This window comes from Sinohyriopsis cumingii, chromosome 18 (genome assembly GCF_028554795.1).
Source record: "Sinohyriopsis cumingii isolate HCF-2022 chromosome 18, ASM2855479v2, whole genome shotgun sequence".
NCBI classification, from domain to species: Eukaryota; Metazoa; Mollusca; class Bivalvia; order Unionida; family Unionidae; genus Sinohyriopsis; species Sinohyriopsis cumingii.
This window is the reverse complement of record NC_142978.1, coordinates 56,293,834-56,316,297: the sequence shown is the minus strand read 5'-3', so window position 1 is coordinate 56,316,297 and position 22,464 is coordinate 56,293,834. Positions and strand designations below refer to the sequence as shown.

The 22,464-nt window shown below is 34.6% G+C and overlaps 1 protein-coding gene across 1 annotated transcript in view; it reads right to left on the bottom strand.

Moving 5' to 3' along the window:
* The window catches only part of LOC149776694 (ankyrin and armadillo repeat-containing protein-like), a 131,545-nt gene extending 109,766 nt beyond the window's left edge, over positions 1 to 21,779 (bottom strand). Inside the window, exons 1-3 of the mRNA XM_089941331.1 lie at positions 21,179 to 21,779; positions 19,365 to 19,799; positions 384 to 488 (exon numbers count right to left, since the gene is read on the bottom strand). Of these exons, the coding sequence (XP_089797457.1) occupies positions 384 to 488; positions 19,365 to 19,799; positions 21,179 to 21,779 (1,141 nt within the window). The remainder of the gene's footprint in view (positions 1 to 383; positions 489 to 19,364; positions 19,800 to 21,178) is intronic.
* Positions 21,780 to 22,464: the final 685 nt, after the last annotated feature.

Here is a 22,464-nt window from a genome sequence, read left to right as displayed (position 1 = left end):
ACCATTTACCATTTTCAATCCGACTTGGATAAAACCTCAGAAACAGTTTAAGAAAAATACATCTGCCTCAAATGTTGTTCACCCACAAAAAAAACGGTGACAGAAAAGGTAAATGATGATCCATTTGTCGTTACTTATCCTTTTGTCATCCTAATATAAAAATATTTCCCGACATAATTCTTAATGTCATCAAATTACATCTCAGCGTTTCATCAAGGAAGGGCCAAGAATGTGTCATCATATATTTCTTTGGCCCAAACCTTCATCAAAAGTACATATGTGCTAACTGAAATTTAGAGTGAAATTTAATTTTATAACAGAATTAGGTAAATTAATTATCAGATACATTAAATGTACATACAATAGATGAATAGAGCAATTACCTCCATGTAAACTGAAATATTCATTCCTGAAGCTGAAGTTCTTGCACTTGAAGTCTGGTGCAACAAACAAGGGAGGCAACTCTCGTTCTGTCCTGCATTCATCAGCTAAGTTAAACAAAAATTATTGAAACAAATTTTAAAAAATTAGAAATCATTCGCTGTTATGTATCATTTGTTTTATCTGATTAAATTGAATGTATTTTGTCCAGTCTAAAATACAAATTCATTAAATGTATGCATTCTGGATGCAAGAGAGATAAAAACCTTTGCACCATGGCAACAGCTACATTTAATTGCATAGAAAAAAGTATCCTTTAAAAATTCTTTGATCTAAATATAATTTATACTGATATGCATCAAAGGTATAAATGAATGAAGAATCTAATTTTGATTTTAAATAAACAAAGCTAAACAAAGGAAATTACATGTCAACAAAAACTGTACCATATATATATATATATATATATATATATATATATATATATATATATATATATATATATATATATATATATACACACACACACAGCAAGCTCCATGCTCAAATGAAAAGTACATATTAACTCCTTGTATAAAGTTATTGGCCTCTGAACTTCTGAAAGTACTAAAACTACTTAAAATGAACATTACTAACATGCACAAACAAAAAATATCAAACGAGAAGGTAACACAAATACAAATGCACATGAAAATGCACTGAAGCAAGGTTTATTGCAATGCATGTATTAAAACATAAAGAAAACATGCATTAATAAAAACACAAACAAGTTTCATGGCAAGACACCAAACACTCTTGCATTGTCAGAAAGCTGCAAAAAAACTGGGAAATAAAATTTTCTCATGTCACTGATAAGTATTCAATAAATTAATTAACGCTTATTATGCTCAAAAGCTATAAAAAATGTATACTGGTCTTTTCTCTTGTAGTCAAATTAAGATGGCTATCTATATCATAACGGACAAAGATAGACATCCAAGGTCAATTATATGGAGATAGACATCCAAGGTCAATTATATGGATATAATGACATAAGTATGTATAGAGTTTGGCTAGAAAACTGTTATATGCACAACAGAAATATAGCTTTCAATTTTTAAAAAGCATTTTTCCATAAAACGGAAAACACCAATACATTGGTCCAAATTATCCTAAAGAACTCTTGATTAAGTGCTAAAAATATCTTCATCCAGAAAAAAGATTCCAATAGACATATCTGCACTTTCTCCAAACGGACATACAAGTTATGCAATAGGTCAAAGGTCATCTGGGATAAAAATGCATTGTACTCAATAAAGCATTAAATGAAATGCATCAGAAAAATTATAAATGCCCAAAATATGCAAAGAATTCATTTTTTACTAGACATAAACTATACAATCATGCCTAAATTTGGCATTATTTTAGCATATAGGTACCAAACGCAATTCAAATAGTAGACTCTTTTTCCTCAAATGACCTCAGCCTTTTGAAGCTCTTTGATGCATCACTACATTAATTATCTTCCTTATATATTTCCTTCATATTTCTACATTTATGATGCAATCCAGTACACTGGTTATAAGTTCAGATGCACCAAGACTATATCACTTATTTTATGTTCTAAAGTGGACACAACATATATAAAAAAATCAGCATAGGTTATGCAGCATTTTCAGGAAAAAACTGCATGTAAAAGAAATGACTGGAATTTTAAGTGCAAGTGACCTTTCCAGAATGAGCTAAATAATAACCATTCGCTTTGTCATCCTATGCAACGACACATGGCTGAACACAATGAACATTTCATTTTCTGTTTAGGCTTTAAGCTTTAATGTTCTATTATATTATAACTACAAAAAGCATTCTTCAACAGTTTTGTTGTTGTTGATGTAGGGTTTAACGCATTTTTCAGCACACGATAGGCTATACATGGTGGCCAGTATTAATGGTGGAGGAAGAACCCGGGAAAACCCCCGGAAACAACCACCGAACCATGAGAAGGTACTGGCAGGCTTTCTCACATACCCACATTGGCCAAATCTGAGACTCTAACCAACGTAGTCAGGTGAGATGGCAGTGATCCATAATGGAGAGTGCTTTAGACCACTCAGCCAATCGGGGCCCCTCTTCAACAGTTAAAGAATCTTGCAGAAAAATCTGGGAAAAATATGAATGATATTCATAGGCATTACAATAGGATGCAATAAAAGTTGATTGGCTATTAGTGTAGTGATACCTTGAAGAGATGACAAACATTGTATTTATTTGATAAATTTGCTTTTTCTAAATCTGTAGTGTGTGTGTGTGTGTGTGTGTGTGTGTGTGTGTGTGTGATTTAGATTTGAAACATAGCTTTAACGATTTTAGTCATATCGCTATGATGTCTGCAAGCAAGGCAGCTGCAAGAAATTTTTTTATAACTTGGCCAAAGTTCAAAACCACAACCTCTTGCATCCAAGGCTGAAGCTCTAACCCCCAGCATGATCAATCTCTTTAGCAACACTTAAACAAAACTGTGACATTTGGTTATATTTGTTCCAGTGTGGTTTGCTCCAAAGCACAATTTACCTTAAAAGACAGTGGTCTAATGGGAGTGTCATGAGATACCATATGTGAAAACTGCAAGGTCCAAAATGAAAGACTCATCTGCCTTACCATATGTGAAAACTGCAAGGTCCAAACTCAAGAACTCACTTGCCATACCATATGTGAAAACTGTATTGTCCAAACTCAAAGACTCATTTACCATACCATATGTGAAAACTGTACAATCCAAACTCAAGGACTCGTGTGCCATACCATATATAAAAACTATAAGGTCCAAACTCAAGGACTCGTGTGCCATACCATATATGAACACTACAGGGTCCAAACTCAAGGACTCATTTGCCATAATATATGTGAAAACTGCAAGGTCCAAAATCAAAGACTCATTTGCCATACCATGTATGAACACTATAGGGTCCAAAATCAAAGACTCATTTGCCATACCATATGTGAAAACTTCAAGATCCAAACGCAAGGACTCATTTTCTTGATATGTCGAAGCTAGATTGAACATGTTTCTACAAAGAAATCAATATTATAGTTGTGAAGACCAGTAATATTCAGTTTTAGTAGTTTCTGAAATATTTAACTTTTAAAATTTAAAAACTTTCCACCAAGGTTGTTGTATTATAAGTAAGATGTCCCTCAGGCATTAAAACGGGACTTCTATTTATTCAAGAAATTGAAAGTATACAATTTATGTACACCTAATGTGAAATATGAGACATTCTGAGGTCCATAAGCCATTTAAATAAATACAAAACTACCTGAAAGTTAGTTGCCTTAATACTGGCATACATTAAAATCAGCATATATTAACAATGGCACAACTTAACATTGGCATAAATACTATGGAATGAAAAGGAGTGTCACAAACCCATTCCCATATTGATTTCATATTGTCAGAAGATATTTAAACCATTGGGAATGGTGAATTTTAAAATCTGATGCCTTCTGAGCAAAAAATGTAGTAAATTCTTCTCACAAGTGAGCAGACCAGGTTCCAAAATATACCGTAATATAGCTCACTAGGTCACTGCAAATAGACAAATCAAATTTTCAATAAATGTAAGACTTATGACTATTGCAAAGACAGGCTCTAGTTATGGTGCCAGAACCAAAAAATATAAAGGTCACATCAAATTGGAAGAACTATAGAATCAAATTTTCTTTGCATTCAGATGAAGTTTCAAATAATGTCCAAGTTATGCAATCTTGGTCCAAATGAGTGTGTAATTACAAGAAAAGAGAACTTGTCGGAAGTCTATGCTTTACCCTGACGAGGGCAAACGTTATATTTTCAAGCACTGCATTCTTACAAAAAAATATGCACCAATTAAAATTTGATCTATTTATTTTATTTACATGTATACAACAATGATCTATAATGCATCCTAGATGTTTAATTAGAACAAATGTGTTCACAATGAATTTTTCCTTTTATGCTATTCAAGGCATAACTGCATTAAGTTCCTTTTATATTCCAAATTTGTAAAGAAATCCAGTACATTAGTTATAAGTTCAGATGTACCAAGACTATCTCATTTATTGTTAAGCAATAAACTGGACACAACAAATTCAAAATATCAAAATAGGTTATGCAACATTTTTCTGAAAAATTTAAATGAAATAACTGGACTCTAGTGCAGGTGTTATTTTCTGTTTAGACTTTCGATACTGCTTTCAGTTTAATACAAGTAATATTCTTCACTGGTTGACAAATTTTCATAAAAAAGAACAGTAGAAAATGTAATGAGCTTCTCATGTACAGATGTAATAACAACTGATTCGCTCAATTAGTGTAATGATACCTTCATGTGCAGGATGTAATAACAACTGATTTACTCATGTACAGGATGTAATAACAACTGATTCACTCAAATAGTGTAGTGATACCTTCAATGCATTAAGAGGAAGCTTGGTCATGATGGCAAAGTTTCAATTTATGTAAAAGACTTTCTTAAGTTGACAAAATTCAAGTTTGATTTTGCATTCTAAAACATAAACTCTAATTTTCCCTGGAGATTCATTTTATTTTCATCTGATATGGGGTTAGGAAATGTGTTTCGGTGGTTACATCTCATTGCATCCAAACACATTTCCAATGGATTTTCTTTTTGCCGTTTGCTTAGATGTATTAAAATCATTTTGAATTTGTTATTTTGCCTGCATATGTGCAATAGATATGACTTGTTTTTATTCTTTATTGGATCCATGATTTTTTTATTATGGCTCCTTTTAACTCCAAATCTCAAACTTATCAGGTTTTTTTTAAAGGTTCATCTAAATGCAGTGCAGACTAGTCTGCTTTAGATGAAAAGGCAGAAAGTTTAAAATTCAGACACAAACTCTGGTTCTGAAACTTAAAAATTATATCTGGTCTGTGCTGAAAGCCACTAATTTCAAGACACCTGGCAGGCAATAATTGACACACACTCCTGGTTTGTTCTGAAAGCCATTAATTTCAAGACACCTGGCAGGCAATAATTGACACACACTCCTGGTCTGTTCTGAAAGCCACTAATTTCAAGACACCTGGCAGGCAATAATTGACACACACTCCAGGTCTGTTCTGAATACCACTGATTTCAAGACACCTGGCAGGCAAAAAATTTCACACACTCCTGGTCTGCTCTGTAAACCCCTAATTTCAAGACACCTGGCAGGCAATAATTGACACACACTCCTGGTCTGCTCTGTAAACCACTGATCGCAAGCTGCTGTACAGGCAACAGCTGACAAATCCCCTCTGGTCTACTCTGAAAACTGTTAATGTTAATCCACTGTTCAGGCAACAAATGAAACAAAATCCTGGTTGGCTCTGAAAACCACTGATTTCAAGACACCTGGCAGGCAATACCTGACACACACTCCTGGTCTGCTCCATAAACTGCTGATTTCAAGCCACTGTACAGGCAACAGCTGAAAATCTCCTCTGGTCTGTTCTGAAAACTACTAATTTCAAGACACCTGGCAGGCAATAACTGACAAACCCACCAGTCTGCTAAACAAAACTGCTCATTTCACAGCCACCAAGCAAGCAACTAATGTAATCTCCTGGTTTGCTCTAAAAACTGATAATTTCAAACCAGGCAGGCTATTGAGCAACCTACAAGTACTCTGAAAACCGCTGATTTTAAGCCACCAGATGAACAACAAAAGAGAACCTCCTCCCCATGTCTGTTCTAAAAACTGCTGATTTCAAGCCACTGTACAGACAACAGCTGACAAATGCCCACAGTCTACTCTGAAAACTATTGATTTGAAGATGAAACCACTGGACAAGCAAGAACTGACAAACCCCACCCCATCATGGGCTGCTCTGACAACTTCTGATTTGAAGCTACCAGGCAGACAATAATCATCTGTACTGCTCTGCAAAATGCTAATTTCAATGCAACACAGTGGCAATAATTGATGATTTCCCTTGCCCTTCATCTATTTTAAAAACTACTTTGTTTTTCTTGGCATTAGTGGCACTTGAACACATTATTAGCTATACTGTGTTCAGGAATGAAAGAAAAGTGCCTTTCCCAAGGTCACACCAATGCAGCCATCCAGGACTGGCCAGGGCGAGTATTGAGTCCATGACCCCTGAATCATCAGTCCAAAGCATTATTAGCTGAACTATCGTGGCTCCTATTGAATAAGCAACACGTGTCTAATAGTTGATGGTAGGTAGATTTTGCAGATTCACCAAGCTCAAACACTATGGTGGTCAGTAGGATTTTATGAAGTGAGGGGGCAGGTGTTTCCACGGCCTCCATTTTCCTTCAAGAGTGCATACAATAGGTCCAATAAAGAGTATTGTTATTCTCATCTATCATGCAAATCTTCATGCCATTTTCTAGGATTATCAAACATAAGTTAGTTGCTCTATCTTGCTAGATACTTTGTATCCATGCTGGTCATGATGTCAAAGGGTAACTTACTGCTGTGATAAGGCTGTAGTGGGGAGCGACTGTGACCTGCATTTCAGAGGAAGCAATACATATTTCTTGCATATCTTAAATAAATAACAGCATGTAATTTTGATCAATAACATTTTTTTAATTTGTATAGTAGTAAGGACATTATAAACTTTGATTCAATAAATTATAATCACATTAACTTCTCGTTTTTTTTTTTAAATACTTTTTATGATTAAAAATGTAACTAAAACTGATTTGCAAATTCTTGTAATTGTTTAATCTGAAAATAATTTCAATTAAAATTAAATGTTATTTCTGGAAAAAATCCAAGTCTATATTTTTAAAAAGCAACCACCATATTTTTGCTTCTTAAACACTTTCATTCTGGGTGACTGGTACTCCTATATGTTACTGATATGTACATGTAGTGATTTAAAAGACATCATGTGAGTTGTACATGTCATATAAAGGTTGGTTGGCTGGTTGGTTGGTTGGTTGGTTGACCTGTGTGGGTAACTAAAACCCAATCCTTGGATTAAAACTCCAGTGCTGACTCAAATGCATTGCCATGTCTCCCATCATGCAAACATGTTCAACCTCTCTACATTACCATGTCTCCCATCACATAAACATACCCAACCTCTCTACATTACAATGTCTCCCATCATACAAACATATTCAACCTCTCTGCATTACCATGTCTCATATCATATAATCATACTCAACCTCTCTGCATAACCATGTCTCTCATCATGCAAACAAACTAACCTCTCTGTATTACCATGTCTTCTATCATACAAACTTACTCAACCTCTCTACATTACCATGTCTCCCATCATACAACCTTACTCAACCTCTCTACATTACCATGTCTCCCATCATACAAACTTATTCAACCTCTCTACATTACCATGTCTCCCATCATACAACCTTACTCAACCTCTCTGCATTACCATGTCTCCCATCATACAAACTTAATCAACCTCTCTGCATTACCATGTCTTACATCATACAAACTTACTCAACCTCTCTGCATTACCATGTCTTACATCATACAAACTTACTCAACCTCTCTGCATTACCATGTCTCACATCATACAAACTTACTCAACCTCTCTGCATTACCATGTCTCACATCATATAAACATACTCAACTTCTCTCACATCATACAAACAAACTAATCTCTCTACATTACCATGTCTTCCATCATACAAACTTACTCAACTTCTCTACATTACCATGTCTTCCATCATATGTGGCCCCAAGTGGCCGAGTGGTCTAAAGCACTCTCCATTACGGATCACTGCCATCTCACCTCTGTCTGCGTAGGTTCGAGTCTCGGATTTGGCCAATGTGGGTATGCAAGAAAACTTGCCAATAGCTTCTCAAGAGTCAGTGGTTCTTTCCGGGGTTTTCCCAGGTTCTTCCTCCATCATTAATACTGGCCGCCATGTATAGCCTATCATGTGCTGAAAAATGGCGTTAAACCCTACAACAACAACTCACATCATATAGACATACTCCACCTCTCTACATTACAATGTCTCCCATCATGCAAACATACTCAGCCTCTCTGCATTACCACATCTCACATCATGCAAGCTTAACATACTCAACCTCTCTACATTACCATGTCTCCCTTCTTGCAAACCTACTCAACTTCTCAAGGTTATCATGTCACCCATCATGCAAACATACTCAGCCTCTCTGCATTGCCATGTCTCCCATCATGCAAACATACTCAGCCTCTCTGCATTACCATGTCTCCCATCATACAAACATACTCAGCCTCTCTGCATTACCACATCTCACATCATGCAAGCTTAACATACTCAACCTCTCTACATTACCATGTCTCCCTTCTTGCAAACCTACTCAGCTTCTCAAGATTATCATGTCACCCATTATGCAAACATACTCAACCTCTCTACATTACCATGTCGCCCATCACACAAAAATACTCGACTCTCTCCATTACCATGTCTCCCATCAAATAAACATACTCACCCTCTCTGTTAAAAGTATGTCTTCCATCATACAAACAGGCTCAACCTCTCTGCATTACCATGTCTCCCATCATACATACTCAAACTCTCTCCATTATCATGTCTCCCATCATACAACATACTCAACCTCTCTGTTCAAAGCCTTTGTTTTAATCTTGCATGATGCAGTCAGATTTTACTGACCATGTGAGCTATGCATTTACATGTATGTTGCCATCAATGGAGTGAAACACACAAAATTGAACTCTAGTGCTTTTGCAACCAGCTTACTGAAGATGAAAACACATTTCAACCATACTGGAGGAAAAGGAAACACATTTTCAAAACAATTCCAGTTTGATATTGCAAACTTCAACAGATTACTGGTAATAACTGTTTCTTGTCAGCATGGTACTGCTATAAACTCATATGATGCTTAAGTGGTGATATTGAAGGTACTTTTCCAAAGTCAGTCAAGTTCATAAAGCAAATGCTAAAGTATCCATGAAATCCCTGTCATTAAAACCTATCTAATAATAAAAATCATTTAGATTATCTTGAACAAACAGAAAATTCAAACATGAAAAGTACATTTTTAAATGATTTTTAAATAATTCCTTTCTTCATAAATACATCTGTATAAATCATATTTTATGTTATGTATATTTGATTTATATTTGATTTAATTTAATTGTTTGTTTGATAGTTTTAATTTTTTAAAATACCATTTCATGCTATTTTAATGTAATTTTATTTACTACTGGATTTGAAATTTTCTGGAAATATGGTTCAGTTTTTCGAAAACCTAACATTAGAACTTTGTATCAAATGCTGACCTAGTTCCTGACCTTTATTTAGAATAAGTGACAGTTGAAGTAAACAACTATTTTTAATTTTTTTTATTCATTCTTAGTGTGGGATTTATGGAATAAAATTGAGGCTGTACTGGGAGTACATGACTTTAAACATATAGCAATTATTTCTTAATTCTGGTTTTAATGGAGGGTTGACCTTTATCCGGGCATCTGTTTTGCAAAGCAGCCAGATTTAATAGTGATGTTTTGAGAGATAATTGTGTTGGGCTTTAAACCATTTATATGTCAAGGTGTTTGTTTTGTTGTGACCAGTTTGAGTTGAAGTTCTATTTTACAGAATTATTAATTCTTTTCCCTGGGAATAATTAAGTGCTCATGCATGTTTCTTGGACAAAGACATTTATTGAAATTTTATTCGGAATTCAAAACTGGAATATCATTTTCTGTGGTTCAACAGAGAACTATTGACACTTCAGTACTATATTGACTACAGTATACATCATTGCCTTTGATTTTGGATTTTTGTCTGGACTCAAAACTCAAATTCATTAGAATATTTCATTAATAGGACTTCTAAATATTAGTTCTTTAATTATATTTTTATTTGATTCTTAAAACTGTAAGTTTTTTTCTTGCTTTAACCTTGCTTTTCTAGAGAAATAAATTATTTGTTAAATTTTACAAAGCTTGTTGTTTTTACTCTGTTCTTGTTACTGTTTATGAGAGCCTAAACACATAACAAATAATCACTCAAGTATTCACCATAAATTGAATGACAGTCTTGGAGTGAAACATTTTGTATGTGATAATGGAAAACTCAGTACTTCCAAAATTCAAGCAAACATTTGGCCTCTCAGCATTTCAAGAGTTCTAGTGTATATACTGCATATACTCAAGAGTTCTAGTGTATATACTGCATATACTCAAGAGTTCTAGTGTATATACTGCATATACTCAAGAGTTCTAGTGTATATACTGCATATACTCAAGAGTTCTAGTGTATATACTGCATATACTCAAGAGTTCTAGTGAATATACTGCATATACTCAAGAGTTCTAGTGAATATACTGCATATACTCAAGAGTTCTAGTGTATATACCGCATATACTCAAGAGTTCTAGTGTATATACTGCATATACTCAAGTATAAGTTAGGTCCAACTGCAAAAATCATTGAACTGATTTGCCATCACATAATGCATTGGCAGACTGGGTCTGTGTTAAATCTTCAATTACTCTGAACAACCTGCATTCTGTTGAACAGTCCTAATAAACTGAATTAGACAATGGCAGTCCTTACAAATTATTATGTGATGGCAGTCCTTACAAACTATTATGCAATGGCAGTCCTAACAAACTGTATTATCTGATAGCAGTCTTAACAATCTGTATTATGTGATGGCACTCATGACAAGCTGTATTATGCAGTGGCAGTCCTAACAAGCTGTATTATGCGATGGCAGTCCTAACAAACTGTATTATGTGATGGCAGTCCTAACAAACTGTATTATGTGATGGCAGTCCTAACAAACTGTATTATGTGATGGCAGTCCTAACAAACTGTATTATGTGATGGCAGTCCTAACAAACTGTATTATGTGATGGCAGTCCTAACAAGCTGTATTATGCAGTGGCAGTCCTAACAAACTGTATTATGTGATGGCAGTCCTAACAAGCTGTATTATGCAGTGGCAGTCCTAACAAACTGTATTATGTGATGGCAGTCCTAACAAACTGTATTATGTGATGGCAGTCCTAACAAACTGTATTATGTGATGGCAGTCCTAACTAGTTTGTTCTGAATTATTTATTCAAGAGAATATCATCACACATCATTCGTAATACAATATCTGGGGATTCAGTAAAAAGCTGCATACTTGTAGAAAACTGTTTCTCCTACTACAGAGAAATTTTAGAAATTAATTATTGTCTACTTATTTATAGTAGATAGATGATTAATACAAATTAATATGTACATGATCAATTATAGTGTAATTATTTCAAAGGTCATATAATGGTAAGAAAGGCTGGAATACATATGTGTGGTTGTAACTGGTGTATTGATTTGAAAAATCTTTTGACAATTTTATGGATATTTGCACTGCTTGTGTTTGTTCTTAATTTCATCAGAGTACATAGTATTGCTAGAAAATAATATCCTAAGTCATTACAATAATGTGATAATGTCTTAAGTTGTTACGGCAATATGAAGAGAACACAAAGTCTTAGAGTTGCATATCTTTGACATTCTAACAGAAAGTGTCCACTTGTTTCTACTTGTCTGCATGTGAAGTAACTAAATTGTGAAAAACGTGATTTAGGAATAAATCGTCATTTAAGCTACTGCATCTGGTTATCAATCGCATATGCTGAACTTGATCCACCTGACCACCAACAAAATAATATGAAGGAATTTTATGTGTGTTCTAATTCAGGCAAAGTTTTCAGATTTAAAATGGATGGGTTACTTATTATTTCAATTGGTAATATGTTCCACGGTTGAATTGCAGAAGACAGAAATGATTTTTTCATTCAGTATAGTTCTACACAAATAATATTAGACGGCTGAGTGGTGCTGGTCTCAATCTTAGCAAAAGGTTGAATAACATCTTGGATTGTGTAGTCTGCAGTTCAGTCTGACTGGACGGTAGTATATACAATCTTAGCAAAAGGTTGAATAACATACTGGATTGTGTAGTCTGCAGTTCAACCCAACTGAATGATAGTATATACAGTAGGAAATCATATGAACATATCACAGAATTTATTTAGGCTTTATCATTCAGACTGATGACCAACACTATCATCAGCAAACATAAACAAAAGAAAAGTACTAAAAATAAAAACGCCAATTATCTTAATGGTAGATAAAATGCACAACTACAATATGGAACAATTTCAGTTAAAACAATGTTAGATTGGAGCAAAAATAATGAAAATAAAAAACAAAATTATAGCAATATGGTCAATCTTCACAAATAAACTGAGGGATTTAGTGAAACTGCAAAGGAAATCAGCGTCTTACTCTTCTTTTTCTTTCTGTCTGGATAATATGTGAGAAAAGATATGTAAAATTAAACGCAATTAATACACAATACATAGCACACAATAATGTATTAATTATCCCAGGGTCTATTCTACAAATGTAAAACCAAGGAGAAATTCCCCCTCCATTTGTAAAAAGGGGCAATTTTCTGAATGGCAAGATATGTTGAAGAAGACAGAAATGGAAAATAATACAAAAATGTCAGTCAATCTGTTCATTTTTCTATGTGATTCTTAGAAATTAATGCAAATCATGCTATTGTGTGAACTAGAATAGACCCTGTTTTCCAAAAATGAATTTACTTATTTACCATAAATACATTATTAGCCTTTCTATTAAAAGCTGTTATAAATTCCACACAATAATAAGGTAATACTCCAATACAGAATCACTAAATATGCACATGTACATTAAGTATATAAAAGCAACCAATATGTGGAACGGGAGTTGACATTACTGTATGATTTATATCAGTGATTCACAAAGTGGGTGGTGGTATTATGGGGGGGCACTAATGCTGCATAATACTTTTTATGGGGGGTGCTGAGGATAACTAAGGGGGGAGTGACCCAAACAAGTTTGAGTGCCACTGATTTATATAGTGGATTAAGACTTTATATCTTGTACAAGCAATACAGACAAACTTTTTCACAAATACTGAAGGATTCAGGAGGAGTTTAGTTTTTATCACAGTATTACATGGTATGCAAGACAGCAATTTGTATATTGAGAAATGATAAAAAAAGCAACGTCAAGATTTCACTATAATTCCCTCCTCTCCTCCCACCATATACATCATATTCTCCTTCCCTTTGTCAATTAATTACAATGGCCTGTAGTGGCATATTTCATACCTAAATGTGACATTATTACAGCATACATGTGGTAATTACAATGGCCTGTAGTGGCATATTTCATACCTAAATGTGACATTATTACAGTATACATGTGGTAATTGCAATGGCCTGTAATGGCATATTTCATACCTAAATGTAACATTATTATAGTATACATGTGGTAATTACAATGGCCTGTAGTGGCATAATTCATATATAAATGCGACATTATTACCGTATACATGTGGTAATTACAATGGCCTGTAGTGGCATACTTTATGTCTAAATGTGGTATTACTGTATATACATGGTAATTACAATGGCCTGAAGTGGCATATTTCATATCTAAGTGTGACATTATTAAAGTATACAAATGGTATTTACAATGGCCTGTAGTGGCAAATTTCATGTCTAAATCTGACATTATTACAGTATACAAATGGTATTTACAATGGCCTGTAGTGGTAAATTTCATGTCTAAATCTGACATTATTACAGTATACAAATGGTATTTACAATGGCCTGTAGTGGTAAATTTCATGTCTAAATCTGACATTATTACAGTAAAGACATTGTCAATTCTCCATCTTATTTACAATGTCTTGGACAAGTCCAATGATTGTGTTTCATCAGCATGCTGGGGCATTTGTCCTGAATATAAAGTTCTATGCTGTATTATTTTCCCTTTGAGTTAAATTAATATTTCTGTACAGCTAATTAATATTTATATTATAAAAATCTGCATAAAACCTTCAAATTAAATACATCATAAATATTCAAATAGCTTGATTTCATTATTTTTTACAAGGTATAAATTTATATTGATTTCACATCAGAAATTTAAAGACCCAACAAAGAAGGTTTCTTCTTTTGAAAAAAATAGGTCCATTTCTCAAATCCATGAATCTGAGTATGAATAAAAATGTCATTTTACATACAACCATAACAACTGATTGAAAACAAATGAATTGATAGCATAACTTACAAAATGCCTCATTTTTTAAGTACTTTTCTTGAGCTACATTTCACTATATGCAATATACCCATTCCATACACTCTCAGACATTTCTTGAGGAAACAGCAAGTAGAGTTGTCAAAACAAAAACAAAAAAAACAATAAAAGTGTGAAGTCGGCAATAAGAACACTCTGAAAATTCCCCCCCAAAATAAACAAAGCCAGTGCTCAGATTAAGATCATGTGTAACCTTTCGACCTTTTTCATGATAATTCTACAGTCTAATGTTGTCTTTTACAAATTAAAAAAAATATTTAAAGAATGAGATTATAAACATGGGTAATAGTACTTTCAGGTACCACCTAAATTCAAAAAATGTGTGTGTGTGTGTGTGTGTATGTGTGTGTCTGTGTGTGTGTGTGTTTGTGTGTGCATGTGTGTGTGTGTGTGTGTGCGTGCACGCATGCATTTGTATTTGGTGTAAACTGAGGACATTCATGAGATTACACACCAACATACCAGGACACACCTCCAAATGAGGAAGTCCTCACTTGGGAAAATCTTGCTTCTCCCAACTATTTTAGCTTAGAATAACATAAAATCATGATCTGTAGGAAGGTCCCACTTTACATGCTTGGTATTTATTCATGATTTTGGAGTGTATCTTTCTTCCAAAGCTGGTGATACATACACCCGAAACCATGTCCTCGATTGCCCAGTGGAAAACTTGTAGAGAGATCTCCACTATCAAATTACACGTTGCAAAAATGTATTATCTCCCTTTAGATCCAAGCATCAGATACCAACTACTTTAAGCTAAACTAAAAGAAGATAAGCTGGTGCATATAACAGTCCCTTGTATTTTTTATTAATATTTCATGCATGTGAGACAACAGTGTTGGGAAACTCATGATACATTAATACCATACATGCCCAATACATGCAAATAAATCTACAACATGAACAAAAGAGGTACATCAAAATGCTTTTGGAAATGTGCATGAATTCACTGCAGAGTTGTTCTGAAATTGCCTAATTATCTGACCCATCTGTAAAGTTAAAACATCCTGTTTGCGGCGAGATTTTACAAACATAAAGATTAAGAAAAGACATCCTTGATATGCAAAATTTATTTTACGATTATTAAATGAGCTATATCCACCCCTATTTCATCATTTGCCTCCTCAGTATTCAAACAGGAGAGAACAGATGTGAATCAAGTGAAAAATCATATTAAGGTGAGATCTAATTATCACTAATCGAATTTGGAAGTTATATGCACACGAACTTCAGTAAATATATATAAAAATAAATGTATCATATAGAGGTGAAACATTCATCATCAAGATGATCAGTCCCAAAATAAAACATTTAATTACAGCAATATATTTTTCATTATTGCCCTCTTAAAACCTGCAACTATACATGCTAGCAATCATAAACTGTTGAATGCATTCAGTGTTTTTATAAATGTGTATACTTGCTTCAGTTGGTGATTTGATGACTTTGCTTAACATATCATGACTTAATATTTGTATTGATAGTTATGTTGTAAATGAAGTCTTTTTAAAACAACACACAAAATGTAAAAACAAGATGTCAATCTATATTGTTTTCCCAAATTTAAAGAGGTTTTTAACAATAGCCAAAACGTTCTACCAGACCAACTTGTGTTTATAACGAAAAAGAACATTATTTAGAGCTGCATTAGGCTGTAATATTCTTAATCATTTAGTCCTTTTTCAGCATGTTTTATACAGAAGGCAACGCAGAAAAAAAACTGTTTAAAACTTCCAATCAGCGATACAAAACACCTTTACGTGGTACCTTGAACTAGCAAATGTATAAACTAAGTGATTAGGAGAGTGAACCAAGAGAGTGTTGTACCAATAGTCATTGTTGATAAGGCGAGTTTCCTGCCATAAAAGCTCAAATCCAGCCAAACAGTATTGTTACAAGCCAGGGGTATTTGCTTGACCAAGCGGTGTCAAACCCTGGTGCGATTCCGCTAGAAGTCATAAGTTTACCCTAAATTTCCAAAGACTTCCATACAACTTTAGTTGTATGTTAGAAAGACCAAAGTGTCCATTCTATACATAAATTTTACACTAATCAATGCAAGACCACAGATCTCAAAACTTGACAAATATCTATCAACCGCACATCTGCATGGTTTATCTTCATCAACTTTCCATACTGTCAGCAGTTCATGCTATAGAAACTATACAACTCTCCCCTAACACAGGGAGCTATTTTTACTGCGCCACCTTAGGCCAGTCAATTCATGGTTTCAATGCACATTTCACCAGTACAATTGCATCATATTTGCCACCATGGCAACATAAACGGTATCTGCCAAGTCCCTTCTTGTTTATTCCTTTGTGTAATTTACCTGTCTCCTACCGTAAATACTGCCACTGCAGTCACACCACCAATGTACACTATTAGGTTTTAATAGGGACTATATTACTCCAGGGACACCCATGCGGCTTTGACCTGAATTCACTTAAAGTCAACCATGACATCACGGAAGCTCATTAACACTTCACTCCATGATGTTTGCTCCTACTAACTGGCGAATTATTTTGGACTAAGGAATATTTCCATTGAATCAAGTTCCAATAATCAAGCAAGCAATCACACAAATCTAAGAATTCCTTAAAATGGGACGCTATAACCAAATGTACATACTCCAAATTTATTACAGTATGATCTCCAAAGCAATGGATTAGTCCAAAGTGTGTTATGTTGTACTAAAGTCTAACTGCAGGACAATCAGTCAATCAATAAATTGATCAGTCAGTCAATAACAACAAGATATACATTCAAATAATAATGTAATTGCCCTAAAGAACAGTTGTAGACAAAAACCTTATAGAGGTTAGAGTTTCTTAATACTAGTATGTGATGTGGATTTGATTTTAACGTAGCTTTAAAAATCTTTCAGTCATATCACTACAATATCTGCAGTACGGCAGCTTATAGTGATGTCGAGCACATTATTCTGACACCAGGCTGACTAGTCCTAACACTCACCTCTTAATGCTGAGTGCCTAGCGAGGCAGCTGTTGGTACCATTTTTATGTCTTTGTTATGACTCTGCCTTGGTTCCAACCTGTAACCTCTCTCATCCGAGGTGGATGCTCTAACCACTAGGTCACCTGAGTGGTTGTATTGATTGTTGAGACTGGACTAAATATGCAAGCATGTCCTCGTTGGTCATATTGTACCAATGTCAATGGTCTCCATGATTTTGCCAAATAGTGTGCGTCCTTAGTTTGCATGGATTATACAGAATATTTGTGTAAACATGTGCATGCTCACTTGCATTGCTAAATTTCATATTCTTCACAGCTGATAATACAGATCCCTCCTTGACACATCATCATTTGCTATTAATTTACTGCCTCAAACTGTATTTCTTTTCATTCTAACATCATCAGAACAAATGTCCTCGGTATGCAGTTCCATATGCAAGTCCTCGATATCCACCAAATACAAAAATGTGTGTGTGTGTATGTGTGTGTGATTTAGATTTTGAACATAGCTTTAACAATGTCTGCAGTGTGGCAGTTAACAGTGATGTCTAGCGCATGATGCAATGGACATGTAACATCTTTTCCCACCCGGTCACATTATCTTGACACCAAGCGGACCTGAAAGTCCCAACACTAACCTCTTAATGCTGAGAGCCTAGAGAGGCAGCTGCTAGTATCATTTTTATAAGTCTTTGGTACGACACTTGAGAACAGAATAAAAGTTTAAAATAATTCATACCGATAAATTTGAGTATTTCACACAGAAATTGGATTGTTTAATTAATAATGACTCACTGAACGTTTGACTAGACAGTGACACCTTGGCCAATATGGGGTCAAAAATACAAATAAGTAAAAGCAATGCCATTAACAACAGCTTGACCAAAGTCCTCTGACATTAAAAAGAATACAGCTTACATTTGTATCAAGATGCAAAGCTACACCCATTTTTCCAGTGAACAAAGAATACTGAAAGCTTGAATTTCTATGTTAGTGATAGCAACTACCAAAATAACCAAAGGCAATATTTTAAGTTGGTAATTCATTTTCATAACAACAATGCATTTGGCAAATAAAAATATTAAGGTATTTGCTTTAGTCTGCAGATTCTGGCCTTGGAGTCAGTCAATGAATCCCCTCATAACAATGACAACTGCATGCAGTTGCTTTGGTGTGAGCATAACAAAACCTGTAACATACATTAATATTACAACAATTCAAACTGATCATGTAGGTGCTTAACATCTAGATCAACTGCCATAACCAAGCACTTATTAAGTGACTATCTGCAACTGAACACTGAGGTACTCATATCAGTTATATAGTTATTAAATGCCTTTTAACAAACTGTATTTGGCAATGTTGTACAATGATAGCCAAGCAGTTTTCTGTATTTAGTTGTAACATCTCTGTTATTGTATGCCTTTCTAATGCATACAACAAAGTGTCATTGCTGTAACAACCTATCACTTCTGCTGTGCCGATAATAAAGATAAAATGCTGTAATGTCTCTTCTTTATGCATGATAAAATGGCTGTAAATGTCTCTGATTTAGGCATGATAAACAGCTGTAATGTCTCTGCTTAAGGCAGTGCCTCATTTCCCCCATACCATATACAATAAAATTTCAGTCACAGCCTAAGAAAGTAGGGATCCAAACAATCACTCCATGATGCTTTTTGCAGATGCACACTATTTCACCTTACATATGTCCATCTTTCAAAAGTATTTATTAGCAGAGCATAAACTATGTAAACTAAGATCAATTATGTTTAGAAGATACCAGCATATCAATGGGTGTCTCTATACAACATATCTACAACTAGACTGGTATAGAGACATTTTCAATACAATGATCTTTGATTACCTGTAAGATTGGGAAGCAGTCTGCTAATGTCTGGAATCTTCATCCTCTTCCTCATCCCCATCAAAAATGGTGTCATGTAACTAATAAACTTCAGCAGCTGCATCTGACGGCGAATTTCTGCTTTCTTCTCAAGATTCTCTTTAATCATTTTTTCATGCATCTGGAGACGAGAATTTATCCTCTCGTAATCTGTGTGATTCAGTTTATCATCTAATAATTTGACAACACTCGATACAAGCCAATCACAGTCCATTAAAAAGAGTTCTTTGTGGTGCTGAACTTTGCGCTGAAAAAATACAATTTGCATGGAGATGTTGTCTACGTGTGACATAAAGAACCTTCGTTCTTCTGCCATCTCATTGTCACCAGGAGCTTCAACTGGAAGACTGTCATACACATCTGCATACTCTGGATCCTTGGTGATATCCTGGCAGCCTGACAAAAAAGATTATTTCCAAACACTATAGATCATTACAAAAGGGCCTTGCATCATGTGCTTCAAGTTACAATTATAAGGGCATCATATCTTCTACACTGATATGTAGCAACAAGTGTACCAGCAGCAGTATTTAATAGTTATATGTAGACAAATTATAAGTGCTTGCTGCACAGATATTTCATAACAAGGCATGTATGTATTTCACTCATAACCAAATATTAGCTAACAGTCATAAAAATCAGTTAAAGCCTGCATAAACACAGATTTTCCAAGGCCCCATCCTCAATTCTGCAATCAATAAACAATGATTTTTCTAGGCCCCATTCCCAATCCATAAACAGGCATTTTCATCCCCAGTCCCACAAATCTGTACACTGTCAAACCCACCTTGAGACAGTTTACTCAAGTCATGAACTCACCTCTTAAATGAGAGACCACCTATTTTGTGAAAGCATGTTTTGCATGTTGGTGGAAGGGGTTATTCTCCCAAACAGGTTCAAAATTAGTTTATCCACACTAATCTTAAAAGTCCAGAGTCAGTTTGAAGATTCAGACAGTAAAGCAACCAAATCTTTGTTCCCTTCCTGTATTTCAAAGCAAAAAAAGTGAAAGAACTAAACAAATGTAAAATCTGTATTCATCATGGTCATATTATGGGAAAGTATAAAATGTTGCCATGTTGAATTATGTGAAATTGCTCACTAACTATATTACAATAATTTAACCAACTTGAAGACAATGCTAAGAGTTGTATGGCTGTGCTTAGCATGTTAGTATAAATGCAGTCTTCTTCTGATCTTTTTTCTGAAAATTCCCAATTTAGCTAATGTATGCACTACTTTTCATAATTCTAGGGCAGGGCACAAAATTTACACAAGCAATCGATCCCCAATACAAATCATGAAGAATATGAGACAGTGGGATAAACACTACTGATATTTGGAACTTTATTAATCCTCTAAAATGACAGGTAAAAACAGCTACTTTGTTCTTAAACTGTACCATGTTCCTTATTATACATGGACCTGCTTTATCAATGTTAATGACTAGGCTAAATCATATCCACTCATTTTACTTGTATCCCACAGCATCCAATATGCTCAACAAGTCAAGATTAATATGACAACATTATGGAGACAATGACACACCTAATCTCCTCTTTTGGTTTCTACTGAAATGCATAAGCCAAGTCCTTGCAGGCTGCTTTATTGTACTAAGGCCTGTTTGCTTTTTAAACCTATAATACTAAATACACACTCTGAGCATGTCCAGCTTTAGGAGTGTAACAGTGATATTATATCAATACATTTTGCAATCAGTACAAGAAAGACAGCATAAGATAAACAGCTATAAAAAAATAAAATAAGGATCTTACCAGAATTCATGAATTCTATCAAGAAAGATTTCTTGGTTTCAGGCTTTCCAGAGCTAGGATTCACCATAAAGTTTGATCTCCACTTCTCACTGAACTTTGTCCTTTTCTCTTTTGGAAAGTAGCTCCCATGCCACAATGCTTTCATCATATAGTCTACATTTATAAGAATCTGTCCAATCCTCGTGTCTTGGTAAGCTGGGGGAAGCTGACACACAGTACCCTGATCAAAATTTGCCTCCAAGCTTATTGTGGGAGTTTGATTTAAAATATAAATCCCATACATTAATTCTCTAATAATTTGATGAAGTTCTCGATAATCTAATGGTTGGTTTGCTGGATCATCCTCTTCTGGAACCAAAATGACACAAGAATCCATGGAAAGAACATTGGAATATAGACCCATTGGAGCATCAATGGGAAATCTGAATTCTTCTGAGAGAAGATGATGAGTTGAACAATAACCAAGAAGTTCTTGACTCTCATAACGCTCAAATCGCTCAAAATAATTCATAGCATTTCTCTGAAGAGCTGCAATTTGCACTTCTTCAGGGTTTGCCACTGCAGCCACATCACCCATCTGTGTTGTGGCAGAGTGAGACATGATGGAATCAGTTTAAACCTTTCCTTTAGCTCTTTGTTTTTGTCAATGTGGAGAATTTCATCATCATGGAAACCTGAAATGAAATATAAACAGGTGAAGGGAAAAAAAAACTATGATGCTTGGGTAACTTTTGGCATATCCAAATAACTAGTATGCATATTTAGCCTTCCACACTATACCCCCACCGAATCGACACAGTCATGCAGATACAGTTTCATTCTAATTCTTTTAAGTTCAAAACTGTATGATACCAGTGAATGAAAGAAGTGATGGTGGGGGATAAGTTATTTTTATGACACATTAGATTGAAGATTATACTGCAAAGACACAAGTAGAATAAAGTGCCTGGCCTAAAATTTGATATATAAAAAATTAAGAGAATGAAAAGACTTGCACAAGTGAATACAAGGTAACTGATAATAACTAAAGGTGAATAGCAGTCAGATCCTGCGTGGAAAATTCCACTCTAACCCTCTTCTGGTTGATTAGATAATTCTTCATATTTATCAAGGCAAAATTTGGTGTCCACCTGAGAAATTTCAAGCACACCCTTTTTTCTTATAAGATGTATTATACTGCTTGGTCTTGTGAGAGGGATATATTTACCAATGATTGATTTACATATTAAAAGAAATACCCCACTCCCACCACTCGAAGAAAACTATACCTGAAAGAAAGCACTCTG